The 14,646-nt window shown below is 41.0% G+C and overlaps 1 protein-coding gene across 1 annotated transcript in view; it reads right to left on the bottom strand.

Moving 5' to 3' along the window:
- Positions 1-14,646, bottom strand: part of NOL10 (nucleolar protein 10) — a 742,763-nt gene that overhangs the window by 59,255 nt on the left and 668,862 nt on the right. Inside the window, exon 19 of the mRNA XM_086926337.1 lies at positions 5,501-5,748. Within this exon, the coding sequence (XP_086782463.1) occupies positions 5,501-5,748 (248 nt within the window). The remainder of the gene's footprint in view (positions 1-5,500; positions 5,749-14,646) is intronic.

The following is a 14,646-nucleotide window of genomic DNA, read 5'->3' as shown; positions in this document are numbered from 1 at the left end:
AGACGTGGCCAGGTAGAATTAGATGAAGTTTATTAAGTTCTTAGATGTAGATACAATAAGCTTCACCATGAGCAACCTCCTAGCTGCTCAGCCCATCCTCAAGTCACTCATACACCAGGCATCCAAGCATTCCACTCACACTAACATTCTTACAGGAACACTCACACTGGCTGAGCAGCTAGATGCAGAGGAGTAAAGGAACATATGTACAACCTGAGGATACTACAACGTGTCACTCAAAAGCCACTTGTGCAACAGTAAGAGAGTCATTTATGCAATGGACATAAGAAGCCATTTTACTTTGTTTGGACCAAAACACAGGTTTTATATCCCACTTTGGAGAAACTTAGTGGATAAAGAGCACAGTGGCTGGGATACAAGGGTAGAGTTCGTCTTAGTGGCTTCATCCAGATGTTGAGCTGGTCAGAGCTCCGTTTAGCCGCCCTAATAACTGTAAGATGCATCTGGAGCTTTTAGGTCATTCATTTTAAACAGAAAATACAAAGTAGGACAGTCCAACAATAAAGGCAGCGTTCATGGAACACCATCTGCCCTAATTCTCACATTCGCTCAATGTGAGAAAGGTATCTGCAGATGGTTTCATTTGTAGAAAGAGTGTTTTTGCTCAGTGTTATGCGAATTTGTTATAATACAAAAAGAATTTGTGTGGATCATTTCCATGTTGACGCATCCGGTTCCCTGTAGCTGTCACTGAGGCAATGACTCCGTTCCCTCTGGTGGATGGTAACTGACAAGGTCTGACCATGATGCCCTCTTGACTGATACTAGGGATTACCTGTGAAGTATGAGGAAACAAGACATAATCAGATTTGAAGTGTGAGTTCGGTGTGGTGTAATTCAACACACGAGGCGTCTTCCATTCCGGCTGAACCCTCTCCAGTAGGTTTTTTACATTTTTGGGTGCACTCTATTTTTGTGCAGCAAGATGTGCTTCAAACAATTAAGTGAAGTCTGGGCATTCAAGACTTCGGGGAGCCTGTAAAAGGGAGGCGGAAGCTGGACTTTAATATGACAAGGGCTGTTCCTCGTTCCTTTTCAGTAGAGATGTGCATTCTGCTATTAATCTATTATGAAATCAGGGTGGGATATGTTTTAATTGTAGTCAGTGTCCGTGTAAGGATGCCGATGACACTACAATTACCTTATCACTTGAATACAAATTTAATGTGGATTAGTCTGTGGTAAAAATTAATAATGATATATGAAGTCCATAAGGGAGGAACACTGCTCAATGAAGAAATATCTTTCATCTGATATTAATTCGATAACTTCTATAATGTCTCCTAACTAAGAAAGAATTGCTGAGCAATTATGAGGTTCCCATTAGGAGTGGTGCGATTTTTCAGTGAATCCTTCACGGTCGCTTCTATTATTCCCATTCTTTTATTGATGGCAAAAATATAAGATGCCATTTCTTGCACAATCACAATTTGGGCATCCAACTTCGTTGACTGGGAGGTTCACGCCCCTGCTATTTTGTCCAGAGCCCTACACATATTCTTCATTAATGAGAAGATAGGCTGGCGAGTGGTGTTTCAAGAGTTGAATGATTGATTGTGTTGACTAATGTTTAATTTGCCGTGCAATATGTTTGTATTGCCAGAACGATTTAGGGTGCTGTTCAGGAGACCAGTAGTAAAGAAAGCGCTATGGAGTGAAATGCAGGTGTCCATGATAGTTAGGACCTCTTCATGGCTATGGAATGTTACCTATGTTTTTTATTCCTTTAGGTTGATCGCCAAACGAGAGAGCACTGATAAGGTTAAGGCTTAGGTCCAACCAACACAGGTAAAGGAGTCGTATAAAGGTGAAGTGAAGCACGCATTCCATTCCAAAGGCACCTTGTGAATTTTGGCTGGAATTGTGTCAGACAGATTCAGTGTCAGGTAGGCACTGGGCACATAGTTGAAGTTAGTACCAGTGTCTGGGTTAGTATAATGTTTGTCCTTCTCGATTCAGCTCCTGTTCATTTGTGTTAAGGGGGCTCTACAAAGGTTGCCAGCTGTCCCTTAGGTTAAGTCTGACCGCCTCAGGAGGTTTTATGTTATCCAGTCATTTTTAGATAAGTCTGTTATTTTGTTTAGTAAGGTGGCGAGGGCAGGATATGGGAAAGAGTCTGCTCATTTATGATGTAGAGCTTTCCTTGTGAGTGGGCCAGGCTCGAACAATGCTGAAACCAAATTAGTAACTATAAAAACTATTTCCCCATTGCTTGGGATTAGCTCTTTTTCTGGGCAGTCTGTTGTTTCGCTATTGCTGTGATGAGTGAGGAGGAGAAGAGACTCCATCTTTTGCCAGTCCTGCTTTAGCCAAATTTTGAGCTTTTGATGTAAAGGATGCCACGTTTGAGGATCCGATGCAAAGTGACAAGAGGGTGCTTCACCTACTTCCCATCTCTTGCCCGTTACCAAACCGTAGGGAATATCAGGGTGCGTTTATGTCGTCGTTGTACCCACCTTCTTGGTCAGAATTTAAGGTCCATAGGCTACAGGCCAGGTGGAATCATTGTTATAGACCTGGACCAAATCTGCTTGGGCTAGCTTTAGTAGGGTTCCAATCTTTATAGATTGAGGTTCACACAATATACCAATCAAGCTAAGTTAGTTTTCTTGGGATTTTCTATTGAGGGCTTGGATACTGTGACAGCTTGGGCACCTTACAACGGCTCTGTAACTCAGTCAATGAATGAGCAAAGGAGAATCACAAGTTCCAATCGCAGCCACAGGCAGTCACACTCACTGAGCTAACTGACTACTGAGCTTACTGGATGTATCAGCCTTTCACAGGTCAGAATATGGGCACAGGTTGCGAGCATCAATGGAAAAAGTACAGGGCTTTTGGGTCCCCCAACTTGATTAACGATTGTATTTCTTTTCCTAGCTACCATCCATTGTCAGCTTAGCTTCTCCTCCAGTAGCAGCTCAAAAAAGTTATTAAGGGCAGGCGTTGGCGCAAACTCTTATATCATAAGCCTAGGTCCTTATTATTCAAAAGAAGGAAGGACCAGGGGCAGCGGGAAGAAGCGTCAAAGATAACGGTGCCCTTCAGAGTTTTAATGTAGTGCAGTAATAGGGCATTAGTAGAACCTCCTGCCTCTGTCGAACCACTAGATGGCCTCTCTCTCTTTAGCATGCCTGGCTGCTTCCGCAATCTGAAATCTGGCTCTGGGACGCAGCATAGTCTAGTGTCGTACAAGGCTGGGTTTGCTCGATCCGCTGAGTTAGGGCAGGGAACGCAATAGTCCTTTTCAAAAAAAGAATCACCCATTCCTTTAGATATTATCAGGTGTAATAAAGATAATTGCAGCATTATCTATGCAGGAGCGCCACAAAAAATGTCAAAGAGTGCACACATACATTATCGTGCGTCATAGACAGAGTGAGGTTGAGTTGGCTGAAGTGTCACTTGCAACCAAATGATAAATGCACCCATTTGTTTATAGTTATACATGTATACTTTTCTGTGTATTTTCCAGGCATATCACATAACCCTCCCAGTACATCCCATGACCAGCATAGAGGAAAACAGGAGTCACTAAGGGCTCATAGAAAATATAGTGTTCTCGAATGTCATTGGAGTCATGGTCCATGTGGAGGTAAGGGAATTGATGGAGTGAAGGGTGCTGAACAGTATGACATCAATAACATGTTCTGTAATTTCGATACAAGAAAAACAAAAAGACTATTTCTGTAGAATCCTTTTCTCATGATGTGATGTAACATGGTCTTCAATAAAGTGTGTTAAAAAAAACAACAAAAAACAGTATGGCATAAATAAACATACAAATGTAAATGACATTAAACTCACGGGCCAGTTGGCATTCCACCGGGGACCACAGAGCTGAGAAAGATGTCAGACGTGGTTTTTAAGAACAGGGATAAATCTGCATCTGGCATGGAAAACGTCGGGTTAGGGTGCGTTGACTGCTGCCTAGTGGTCGGCGTCACAGGCGATACCATCTCTTGGATCGGTCCTAGGTTACAAGATCCTCTGTTTCTTCCTCCAACGGCTCCTGGTCCCGTGCAGATGGCTGAGGCAAGGCCGGTGGTCTTGGTGACTTGTTCTTCGGAGTTGCGCCATCCTGATTCATGTTTCTTCCTCTTTTTATGCTTTTTCATGGCTGACTTAGAGGACACCTGTGACCAAAATTTTGGTCTGGATTTAGGGTTTCCATGACGTTTGTCCTTAGTGCAAGCTTCTAGCTTTTTTTCTACGGCCTTAGGATGCATCTTCTGACATGAGTCAGAAGCCTTGACATTGATGCCGCGAATGGCGATGAAGTGGAGCCAGCGCCTCTACTGACAGAGAGCAACTGAAGAGTATCTGGATCTAGACTAACGCCTGGGGTATTTGAAAGGTGAGAAATCTGCAGGTAAAAGTATCCATCAAAAGAAGAAAATGAGGAAACTAAAATGGAGTTGCTGAACCCCACCTCCTGGCATAAAGAGTGGCACTCTGTGTGGCAAAAGGGGCATAGTGGACGAAAAGAGGAATGCAAAGATAAAGAAGAGGTGAGCTCTAGTAAAACCAGAAGAAAAGGCACCGGACTTTGGTAAAGAAGGTCACAGGAGCCCCAGTGAGGTGGAACTGTTGTAGAGCCTAACAAGTGATCATGATCGCGAACAATACTTTAGGCACAACAAGGCATATTTCCATGGAAGTTCAAGATTAATTTCTGAGTGAACTGGACCCAAGAAGCTCTTGGTGTTTGCATGAACTACGAGATACCCAAATTGATATATTTACTGGAAACTCTGGCTGCAATGCTGATCCCAGGCAAACCGCCAAGCAGCACAGATAAGGGCCAAAAGAGAATTAGGTGATGGCACTGAGTCACAAGCTTCTGGTTATGACAGAGGGTCAAAAGACCACGTCGAAGTCCCTGGCAATAGTGTTGGAGAAGTGTGATAATGAAAATCGCCACACACAGGAAGGTTGACACTAAAATGAAGATAGAGTCCCAGGTGATGTAGCCTAGGGTTGGTCAACATATAACAGAGAGATAATAAATCAATTAGAGAGCTGCCAAAAGCCTAGGGGAAATTTCAAAGGTATTGCATTGTAAGGTGTGTACACTAAGTGAAACCCTGCCAGACTATGGGGGTCTATCTATAGATACCAGGGGAGGACAAGATGAATTGTAGAAATTGGAAAGGAGATTAGGGTGAAGCTTGGCATCATATTGAATTACTCCATACGATTGTGGCATAAAATGGAGAATATCAATAAAGAAAGGATTTGACATGCAAATCAATACAGTTTACTCAGAAGGCCCATGTAATAGGCAACGATATATATAACACAAATGTATTTTCTAAACTAAACAAGGGAGTTGAGATGCTACAATAAAGGGAGAATTCTGTGTAGAGTCTAACATGGTAATTGACGTTCAATGTATCCAATATTTGTTTCTCAATAATTAGGTTTACATGTTTAAAAAAGAAAAAAATGTGATTACAAAGATTAACATGACACTTACTTAATTAAATTTTGCTTTTTGGCTGCATCCTGGAAACTTCTAAATTCCTCTCCTGCTTTGATCTCAAAGAACTTAGGTTTCAGTGTTGTTTGCTGATCTTCCTTGATTCTTTCTTGCCTCTTAACCTTTTTCTCTTCACGTATGAGCTTTCGTTGTTTCCTAACTTCTTCAACCCAGCCCTTTTCCTCATCTGAAGTTTCAGAACTTTCAGCATCACTGGGCTTTCCTTCTCGTTCTTCCTCATCGTCCTGTAGAAGGAAATACACTTAATTCACTTAAACCAAGTTATCACCCATTTCTCTCACATGAAATCCCAGGCATAAATACCCAGCTCATCGAAAGTTTTATTAAACTACTGGAGTTATATTTTTCAATTTTAAAAAGTGTAAATCAAAAAAGTGATGTGTTTGTCTGTAAATAACTTCGTTCAATAGACTGTACAACATTCAAGAGACTGAAAGAAAAGAAAAAGAGTTGGAATGGCTAGTCATCCCACAAGCAACGAAAAGGTGTTGTAATAAGACAGTACAAGGAACACATATTTATAGGTCTACAGGAGAAGTGTACACCTTCTGTACCTCAGAATCCAGACTAATGAGTGCAGCAATTGACTCTTACCCAGCATCATAATACTTTGTGTGCCAAAGTTTGAGCTTTCATTCAATCTGTGGAACGCAGGAAATATAACAAAAACACTTAAAGTCTTCTCTTCAGTCATAGCCCAGCTGAAATATCTCTGCTATTGTGCTTTAACAGACGAGCTGAGACGGATGGAGAGTAACATAGCGTGGTGGTTGGGGAAAAGAAGCACACAAGTGAGAGAGCTACAAAACACATGTACTCTCACTGAGTGGTGAATGAAAAATAAAAAAGTAGTTCTTTAAATTTAAGCAGAGGAAGGATACAAGTTAGTCAATCAAAAGAATTTTAATGAGATTATGTTTCAGTAGGTGACAAAAAGAGGAAGGCAAGCCATCACATAAGAAGCAAGCAAATAAAAGTTACAGCTAAGTCACCCCATCATAAGGAATGGGAGGAATGTAAGCACACTGTACGCTCACAACAGGTCTCTGGCAAATAGACAGCCTGTGCCATCTGGTTGGCTCGACCTAAAACAAGAAAAAAGTAGTTCTTTAAATGTGAGCAATGGAAAGCTACAATAGTAAAGAGGCTTATGCACCAGGGAAGCGACAAGAACAGGAAGGCAAGCCATCGAGTAAGAAGGAAGCAAATGAGAGTGACAATAGAGTATTGGTAAGCAGGGTGCAGGCTGCAAGTCCTAGGTAAGCTGGAAACTGAGTACCATGCATTCTGTCAAACAATGAAATCTCCTTAAAAAAAGGACATCCATCTCTCCCAGTCTTCTCATTGAAGTAATTGCGACCAAAAACACAACCCAGCAATTTTTTTTTTAAAGAATGCCAGCTCGGTGCTCAATAAAGTTGAAACTAGCTCCTTAAGAACTGCAGGCAGATCCCAAGCAAAGGCCAGAATGTATGTGTGAGGAGGAGCAGACAAAGCGTGACACATACTTTTCTATTCATCACTGTACTCAGTTTCCCATATACATTGTTAGCACAAGCTGGGCAAAAATGGTAGAAACACAATGGGTAGAAGCCAATTTTGAAGAAAATCCAGTATCCGTAGTGGATCACAGGACCAAAGTATAAGGGACAATTTAGCATAGCAGGCATAAAACAATCCCAGTGTTGACAGTAATAGTGGTCTGTCTGCAAAATTGTTAAACGACTACTGCTACTTCTCTTGGACCAAGACATTAAAGCTCCAGGCTGTCAATTTTTATCTTAATATCTAGACTGGAGGAACCACAGGCCATCCAAAGAAAGATAGGGTGAGGCGTAGAATCCACTTGGAAGCACATGATATCAGCTGTAGAAGAAACTATGATTTCTGAAGATAATCCAAGGAAGGACCAGCCGTGCAAACTTAAAATCTAAGCACCCAGGACTTGAACAATATGTTCCTAATAGAACATTGTCCTTTAAAAGAACCTTTTCATGACTGGAAAGTTGAACCAGTTGCTCTGATCTGGGTTAAGAGGTCCGGGTAAAAGGAGAAATCCAGAAAGAGGGGCAACATTACACCCAACTCTTGGCATCAGTCATAATCACGCATTAGTCAAGTGAAGACAGAGCCTTCTGATAGGAAATATTTACCATAACCAGCCACCACTGGAATTCCATGACCAGGAATCTGCTGAAAGGGAACCTGGAAGGTTTTAGTGAAAGAGTCCGAGCACATGCTTCTGATTGTTACATCTAACCATGCATAAGAATATTCCGCTGGCGGCCTACTGGATCTAAAAATATTCACAGTTATGCTGCCTTGAGGGGCGACAGCCGGCCGTGCAGCTCCATGCTGAATTTGTTCACTTCTAAAGTGAATGGAGACTCATATAAGCACCACCCCTGCATGCTAACGCAAGTTCCTTTTTTATGTCTCTTTAAAGGCAGATCCGGAGGTGTGCTCCCTCTTTCCATCATATTGACAAATGTTTAGCAAAACACCTGACATCCAGTGTGCTAGGGGCCAAAATCCTGATCTAAAACTTCAGGGTTCAAACCATGCTGTGACTGTCAGAATAGATACAAACACTTCCTCCTTGCTCCGGTCCTCTTCTTTTTGTCACCTCATGAGCAGAGCCCCAGCTAACTCCCTTAATCAACCTGGGGCCTGCTCTCAAGCTGTTAACAAGCACGAGCAAAGCTCCAGGATTGGAGGGACTAGCCTTTCTCGGAGCTCCCGAGGACACTGGATGCTTGTGCATACTCTCAACCTAGCAGTCTAAGATAGCTGGGTTAAGAGGTTTGTAGTTGGCATATCAGGCTCGCCGTAGCAAGACGGCCGGCCAAAGTGACATGCACATTATGAACTAGTGCACAGGCAGCCCACCGCTGCTGCTACTTAGCAGGCTCCGGCCCATCCTGACACTCGATTCAGGACTAGGTTGACGGAAATAAAATGGCAAAGAATTAACTTTAATACCATTTTATTCTTCGTCTCTGGGGTTTTTCTGGGGGCATTTTAGTGGGTAGATGCTCCTTCGCTTCTAATGGAGGAGCCGCTCCTGACTCTTATCAGAGGACATTGAAAGGAAATTGTCTATTTTGCAAATTCAAGCAATTTTATGTGGCATGGGCAGATCGTTACTTGGAAGTAGGCATTGATTATGCCCACTGGTGGCCAGGAACACACCTGAACAATCATTACTATTAATCACTGCTGTGTTGTGATCCTGTGTGATATTTCCCAAACGGATCAGATCACTTTCTAACTCTGTAATAGAACGAAGAAGGTCAGAGATTTTTAAAATTAAAAACAGAATGAAAAGCACTCCCAAATCCCTTTCCTTGGCAGGGTTTCAATGAAGTTACTTGATCCCTGTTTGACCGGAATCTTATTTACTGTGCCTCGAGGCAAGAGAGCACACATCAGTTTTGAATCTGGGGCAACAGACCAGAATTCAATATTGCAAGCATCATGCAACATTTAGAGAGCCCAAGCATCAGTGAACATGACTTTTCGCAATCAAATTGAATCAACTCTCTTCCTGTGAAAATTCTGTGTTTTTCTGATATGAGTGTTGGGGAGAGGTGGATTACTGGTTGATTCAGAAAAAAATAAAAAAGCGGAGAAACAATGAGATTGGAAAGATTGTGGAAAAGGGCACCATAGAATGGAAGTTACAGCAGCATATCCTCTGCAGTTCAAATATGTAACCAACTTTGCTTCTTTCTGCCACACAAACAATAGGAGGATTCTTTGTGAATGCTGCAGGAGATGCAAATAGACAACTGTAATTATTTCTCAATTGTATTTTGGTTGGGACCCCCTGAAGGGCCCTCTTTTAGGGCAGTAAATTAGTGCACCACAAACGTGGCTGTATTAGTAGAATATGTTTAGGAACAAAGTAAAAAGCCAATAACAGAATAAACCAACTCTGAGGAACCTGCTATTCTTTTACCAATATTGTCCAACAGAGTAATTGCCCCTACATCGACTGCGATCCAAGTTGCCAGGCTGGGAAGAAGTGTATTAGCACCCATCATCAATGGATATTCTAAATGTGAACTATGGATTGAGTAGGATCCAAGTCAAAACTAAAAGATGGTACTTTTCCGAGGTGCTTGCAACTAGTACACAGTCCGATTTTGAGTACTGGGGAAGCATGACAAACCTGGAGATGTGGGAGGACTGGTTCTCAAGAAGAAGAAGCATTACCACATTCATCCCTTCACATCTAATGTACTTTTCCCTTGTTTTCATCTCCAGGCCATCAGTTTGGAAGTTGTCCTTGACTTCTTCCTCTGGAATGTCAGTGAGTGTCAGTGAGTTAAGGTGGTTTTGGCACAAGTACCCATTAAACATATCACACATTATTGAACAGAACTGAATGTGGAAGTTATCTGTTGTACTTAATCTGCTGAGAAGTGAGTCTAGAAGGACTCTAGAGTCATCCCTTCACAGGCACTCATTGGGTTGTCTCCCATATGTAAGAAGACTTTCACTCATTTCGTCCAATTATTCATTAGGTTTTTATTTCATTCAATTTGTATGTTGTTAGTTATAGACATACTTTGTTGACCTTCATATGTAGATTAACATGTTTTATATTTCAGACATTGTCATTATGAAGCATCCAATGCATTTCGGGTATTAAACAGCATGCCCTTCGTCAGGGAAAACGACACTGTGAAATGTAATAAATTGTTGTTACTGTTGGGTAAATTAATGGTGTAACATACATCAAAAGCACTAAAGTGTGTGTATAACGTGAAAACAGTGTTGTTCTGTGAAACCAAATATTTGTGCAGTGGGTGATCGTGGTATACATGCAAGGTGAAAAAACGCCAATATATTGAGGTGTCACTCACATGACTGGAGTATCCAGTTTGCGGTGAATTCTGTAATAAACGGTAAAGGAAAACGGCTCTTTGAGAACACGAAAATACGTTATCATAAAGCATCAAAAGAAACTGGGTTCGTGTATCCAACTAACCTTAGTGAAAGAAAGTATCTGTTCCACTTTAGTCCTCTCGTTCGTACGCGCTGGTACGGTAGTAGCCGGCAGCGTCTACTATTTGGAAAAAGTTCCGGTCATGTGAAGAATCACGTGACCGTAAATATAGAAAAAAGACTATGAATGCGAACGTCCGTGTGTCGCTACGTGTAACCAAAAAGTGTAACATCGTTCTGGCCAGAAAATGACGTTGATAAAATTGCCAAAATGAAAAATAACTGAATAAAGAATCAATACGATTAGAATGTGGCGTCCACACAAATGTGGTATATAATAAAAGAATAAGACGGGGTCGGGACTCGAACCTGTGAGGTCGGGGTTGGTGACGGGCTGATTAGTGGTTGGTGCCACTATAGAAGACGTTGAAAAAAGATAGAAAATGTGTAGGTGTGCGTGTCTGATGGAACAATGAACATCACACAGTATACACAAGATACAGTCTGTAGAGCAATTCATAGGAAAGATTATATACTTTCAATGGGTTACAGATAACATGAAAATTCAATTCTCTCATTGAGACCCATAAGTATCTGGGTGGAAAGTTTATGTATCCAATAGTTCTCTCTCATTAAAAGGAATTTTGTATTGTTTCTCCCTTCCAATTTCTGGACAGTTTCAAGAATTATGAATTTGATTTGGGAAACATTGTGGTGTTCTTCTGTAAAGTGCGAAGATAGTGCTGATTTAATGTTTTTCAAACGTATGTTTGATCTATGTTCAGTTAATCGCACTTTGATGCGTCGCTCGGTTTTGCCCACGTACATTTTACCACATGGGCATCTGATCCCATATATCAGGTTGCTTGATTCACAAGTGGCATTAACCTTCAATTTGATTGAGTAACCTTTAGAGGGATGGCAAATAGTATTGCCTCGGATTACACTGTTGCAGTTACCACAGTTAAGGCAGGGTTTAGTGTGAGCTAGTGGTTTTCGTTGAAGAATTTCTCCTAAATTCTTTGATCTTGTGAACGCAAAGATGGGTGGTTCTCTAAAAGACTGCCTAAAATCAGGTTCAATATTGAGAATCGACCAATGTTTCAAAATGGTTTGTTTGTACTTTTTGCTTGAAGTCGAGTATTTTGATACTACCACAGTGCGTGTTTGTTCAGTTTTAACTTTGGTCGTTAAGAGTTTCACTCTGTCGATTTTCTCAATTCGTTTCTTGGATTCATCCAATAGAGATTGTGGATAACCTCTGGCAGTAAATTTTTTTGTCATTTCCATAAGTCTTGTGTTGAGAATGCTTTCATCTGACGAAATTCTTTTAACCCTGGCCATCTGTGAGAATGGTAAGTTCTTGATTAAGTTGGATTGATGGAAACTTGAGTATAGCAACATGTTGTTCCTATCCGTGGGTTTGACATAAAGGTCAGTCATAAATCCATCTGGGGTTCTGGTTACACTGACATCTAGGAAATTAACCGTGGTTTCTGATATGACCCATGTCAGTTGGATTCGTTCATCTATCTCGTTGAATTTGGTTAGTTCCATCTGTAGTTTATCTTATGTGTTTGTCCAAATGATAAAGAGATCATCAATATACCTGATCATCAGTTTTAGGTTTTGTGTCCATTCATTTTTGGAGAAGATGTGTTGGTTTTCATACCACTGCATGAATATATTAGCATACACGGGGGCTGCTGAATTGCCCATTGCCATGCCTGTGAGTTGTTGGTACCACGCTTCATCGACTTTAAAATAACTGTGATATAGGATAAAGTACATCAACTCCATAAGGAAAGTCTGAAAGTCTTGATCTAGTTCCGTATTCAAAAGAGCAGATTCCATCGCTTCTATGCCATTGTCATGGGGTATGCTGGTGTACAGACTGCATACATCAGCTGTGCATAAGATCACTTTCTCTGTAGGATCCAACGTTATCTGTTGTAATGTTTGTAAAAACTGAGATGTGTCTCTGACATAAGTTCGCATCGATTGCACGATAGGTTGTAGGTACCGGTCAATGAGTTGGCCAATTGGTTCATGTAAGCTCCCTCTCGTGGACACTATCGGTCGCATCGGAGGGTCGTTGATGTTTTTGTGTATTTTAGGTGCCATCCGAAGTGTTGGACTCCTCGGGTTTGAAGTTAGCAGAAAGTTTTTGGTTCTTTCAGTGATAATCCCTTGTTTCAATGCGCCATCAATGATATCTTTTATACGGAACTAGATCAAGACTTTCAGACTTTCCTTATGGAGTTGATGTACTTTATCCTATATCACAGTTATTTTAAAGTCGATGAAGCGTGGTACCAACAACTCACAGGCATGGCAATGGGCAATTCAGCAGCCCCCGTGTATGCTAATATATTCATGCAGTGGTATGAAAACCAACACATCTTCTCCAAAAATGAATGGACACAAAACCTAAAACTGATGATCAGGTATATTGATGATCTCTTTATCATTTGGACAAACACAAAAGATAAACTACAGATGGAACTAACCAAATTCAACGAGATAGATGAACGAATCCAACTGACATGGGTCATATCAGAAACCACGGTTAATTCCCTAGATGTCAGTGTAACCAGAACCCCAGATGGATTTATGACTGACCTTTATGTCAAACCCACGGATAGGAACAACATGTTGCTATACTCAAGTTTCCATCAATCCAACTTAATCAAGAACTTACCATTCTCACAGATGGCCAGGGTTAAAAGAATTTCCTCAGATGAAAGCATTCTCAACACAAGACTTACGGAAATGACAAAAAAATTTACTGCCAGAGGTTATCCACAATCTCTATTGGATGAATCCAAGAAACGAATTGAGAAAATCGACAGAGTGAAACTCTTAACGACCAAAGTTAAAACTGAACAAACACGCACTGTGGTAGTATCAAAATACTCGACTTCAAGCAAAAAGTACAAACAAACCATTTTGAAACATTGGTCGATTCTCAACATTGAACCTGATTTTAGGCAGTCTTTTAGAGAACCACCCATCTTTGCGTTCACAAGATCAAAGAATTTAGGAGAAATTCTTCAACGAAAACCACTAGCTCACACTATATATACAGGAACTAAACCCTGCCTTAACTGTGGTAACTGCAACAGTGTAATCCGAGGCAATACTATTTGCCATCCCTCTAAAGGTTACTCAATCAAATTGAAGGTTAATGCCACTTGTGAATCAAGCAACCTGATATATGGGATCAGATGCCCATGTGGTAAAATGTACGTGGGCAAAACCGAGCGACGCATCAAAGTGTGATTAACTGAACATAGATCAAACATACGTTTGAAAAACATTAAATCAGCACTATCTTCGCACTTTACAGAAGAACACCACAATGTTTCCCAAATCAAATTCATAATTCTTGAAACTGTCCAGAAATTGGAAGGGAGAAACAATACAAAATTCCTTTTAATGAGAGAGAACTATTGGATACATAAACTTTCCACCCAGATACCCATGGGTCTCAATGAGAGAATTGAATTTTCATGTTATCTGTAACCCATTGAAAGTATATAATGTTTCCTATGAATTGCTCTACAGACTGTATCTTGTGTATACTGTGTGATGTTCATTGTTCCATCAGACACGCACACCTACACATTTTCTATCTTTTTTCAACGTCTTCTATAGTGGCACCAACCACTAATCAGCCCGTCACCAACCCCGACCTCACAGGTTCGAGTCCCGACCCCGTCTTATTCTTTTATTATATACCACATTTGTGTGGACGCCACATTCTAATCGTATAGATTCTTTATTCAGTTATTTTTCATTTTGGCAATTTTATCAACGTCATTTTCTGGCCAGAACGATGTTACACTTTTTGGTTACACGTAGCGACACACGGACGTTCGCATTCATAGTCTTTTTTCTATATTTACGGTCACGTGATTCTTCACATGACCGGAACTTTTTCCAAATAGTAGACGCTGCCGGCTACTACCGTACCAGCGCGTACGAACGAGAGGACTAAAATGGAACAGATACTTTCTTTCACTAAGGTTAGTTGGATACACGAACCCAGTTTCTTTTGATGCTTTATGATAATGTATTTTCGTGTTCTCAAAGAGCCGTTTTCCTTTACCGTTTATTACAGAATTCACCGCAAACTGGATACTCCAGTCATGTGAGTGACACCTCAA

This window comes from Lissotriton vulgaris, chromosome 6, assembly GCF_964263255.1.
Source record: "Lissotriton vulgaris chromosome 6, aLisVul1.2, whole genome shotgun sequence".
In the NCBI taxonomy this organism is placed as follows: domain Eukaryota; kingdom Metazoa; phylum Chordata; class Amphibia; order Caudata; family Salamandridae; genus Lissotriton; species Lissotriton vulgaris.
The sequence above is the reverse complement of the archived record's forward strand: the minus strand, read 5'-3'. Positions and strand labels throughout refer to the sequence as shown.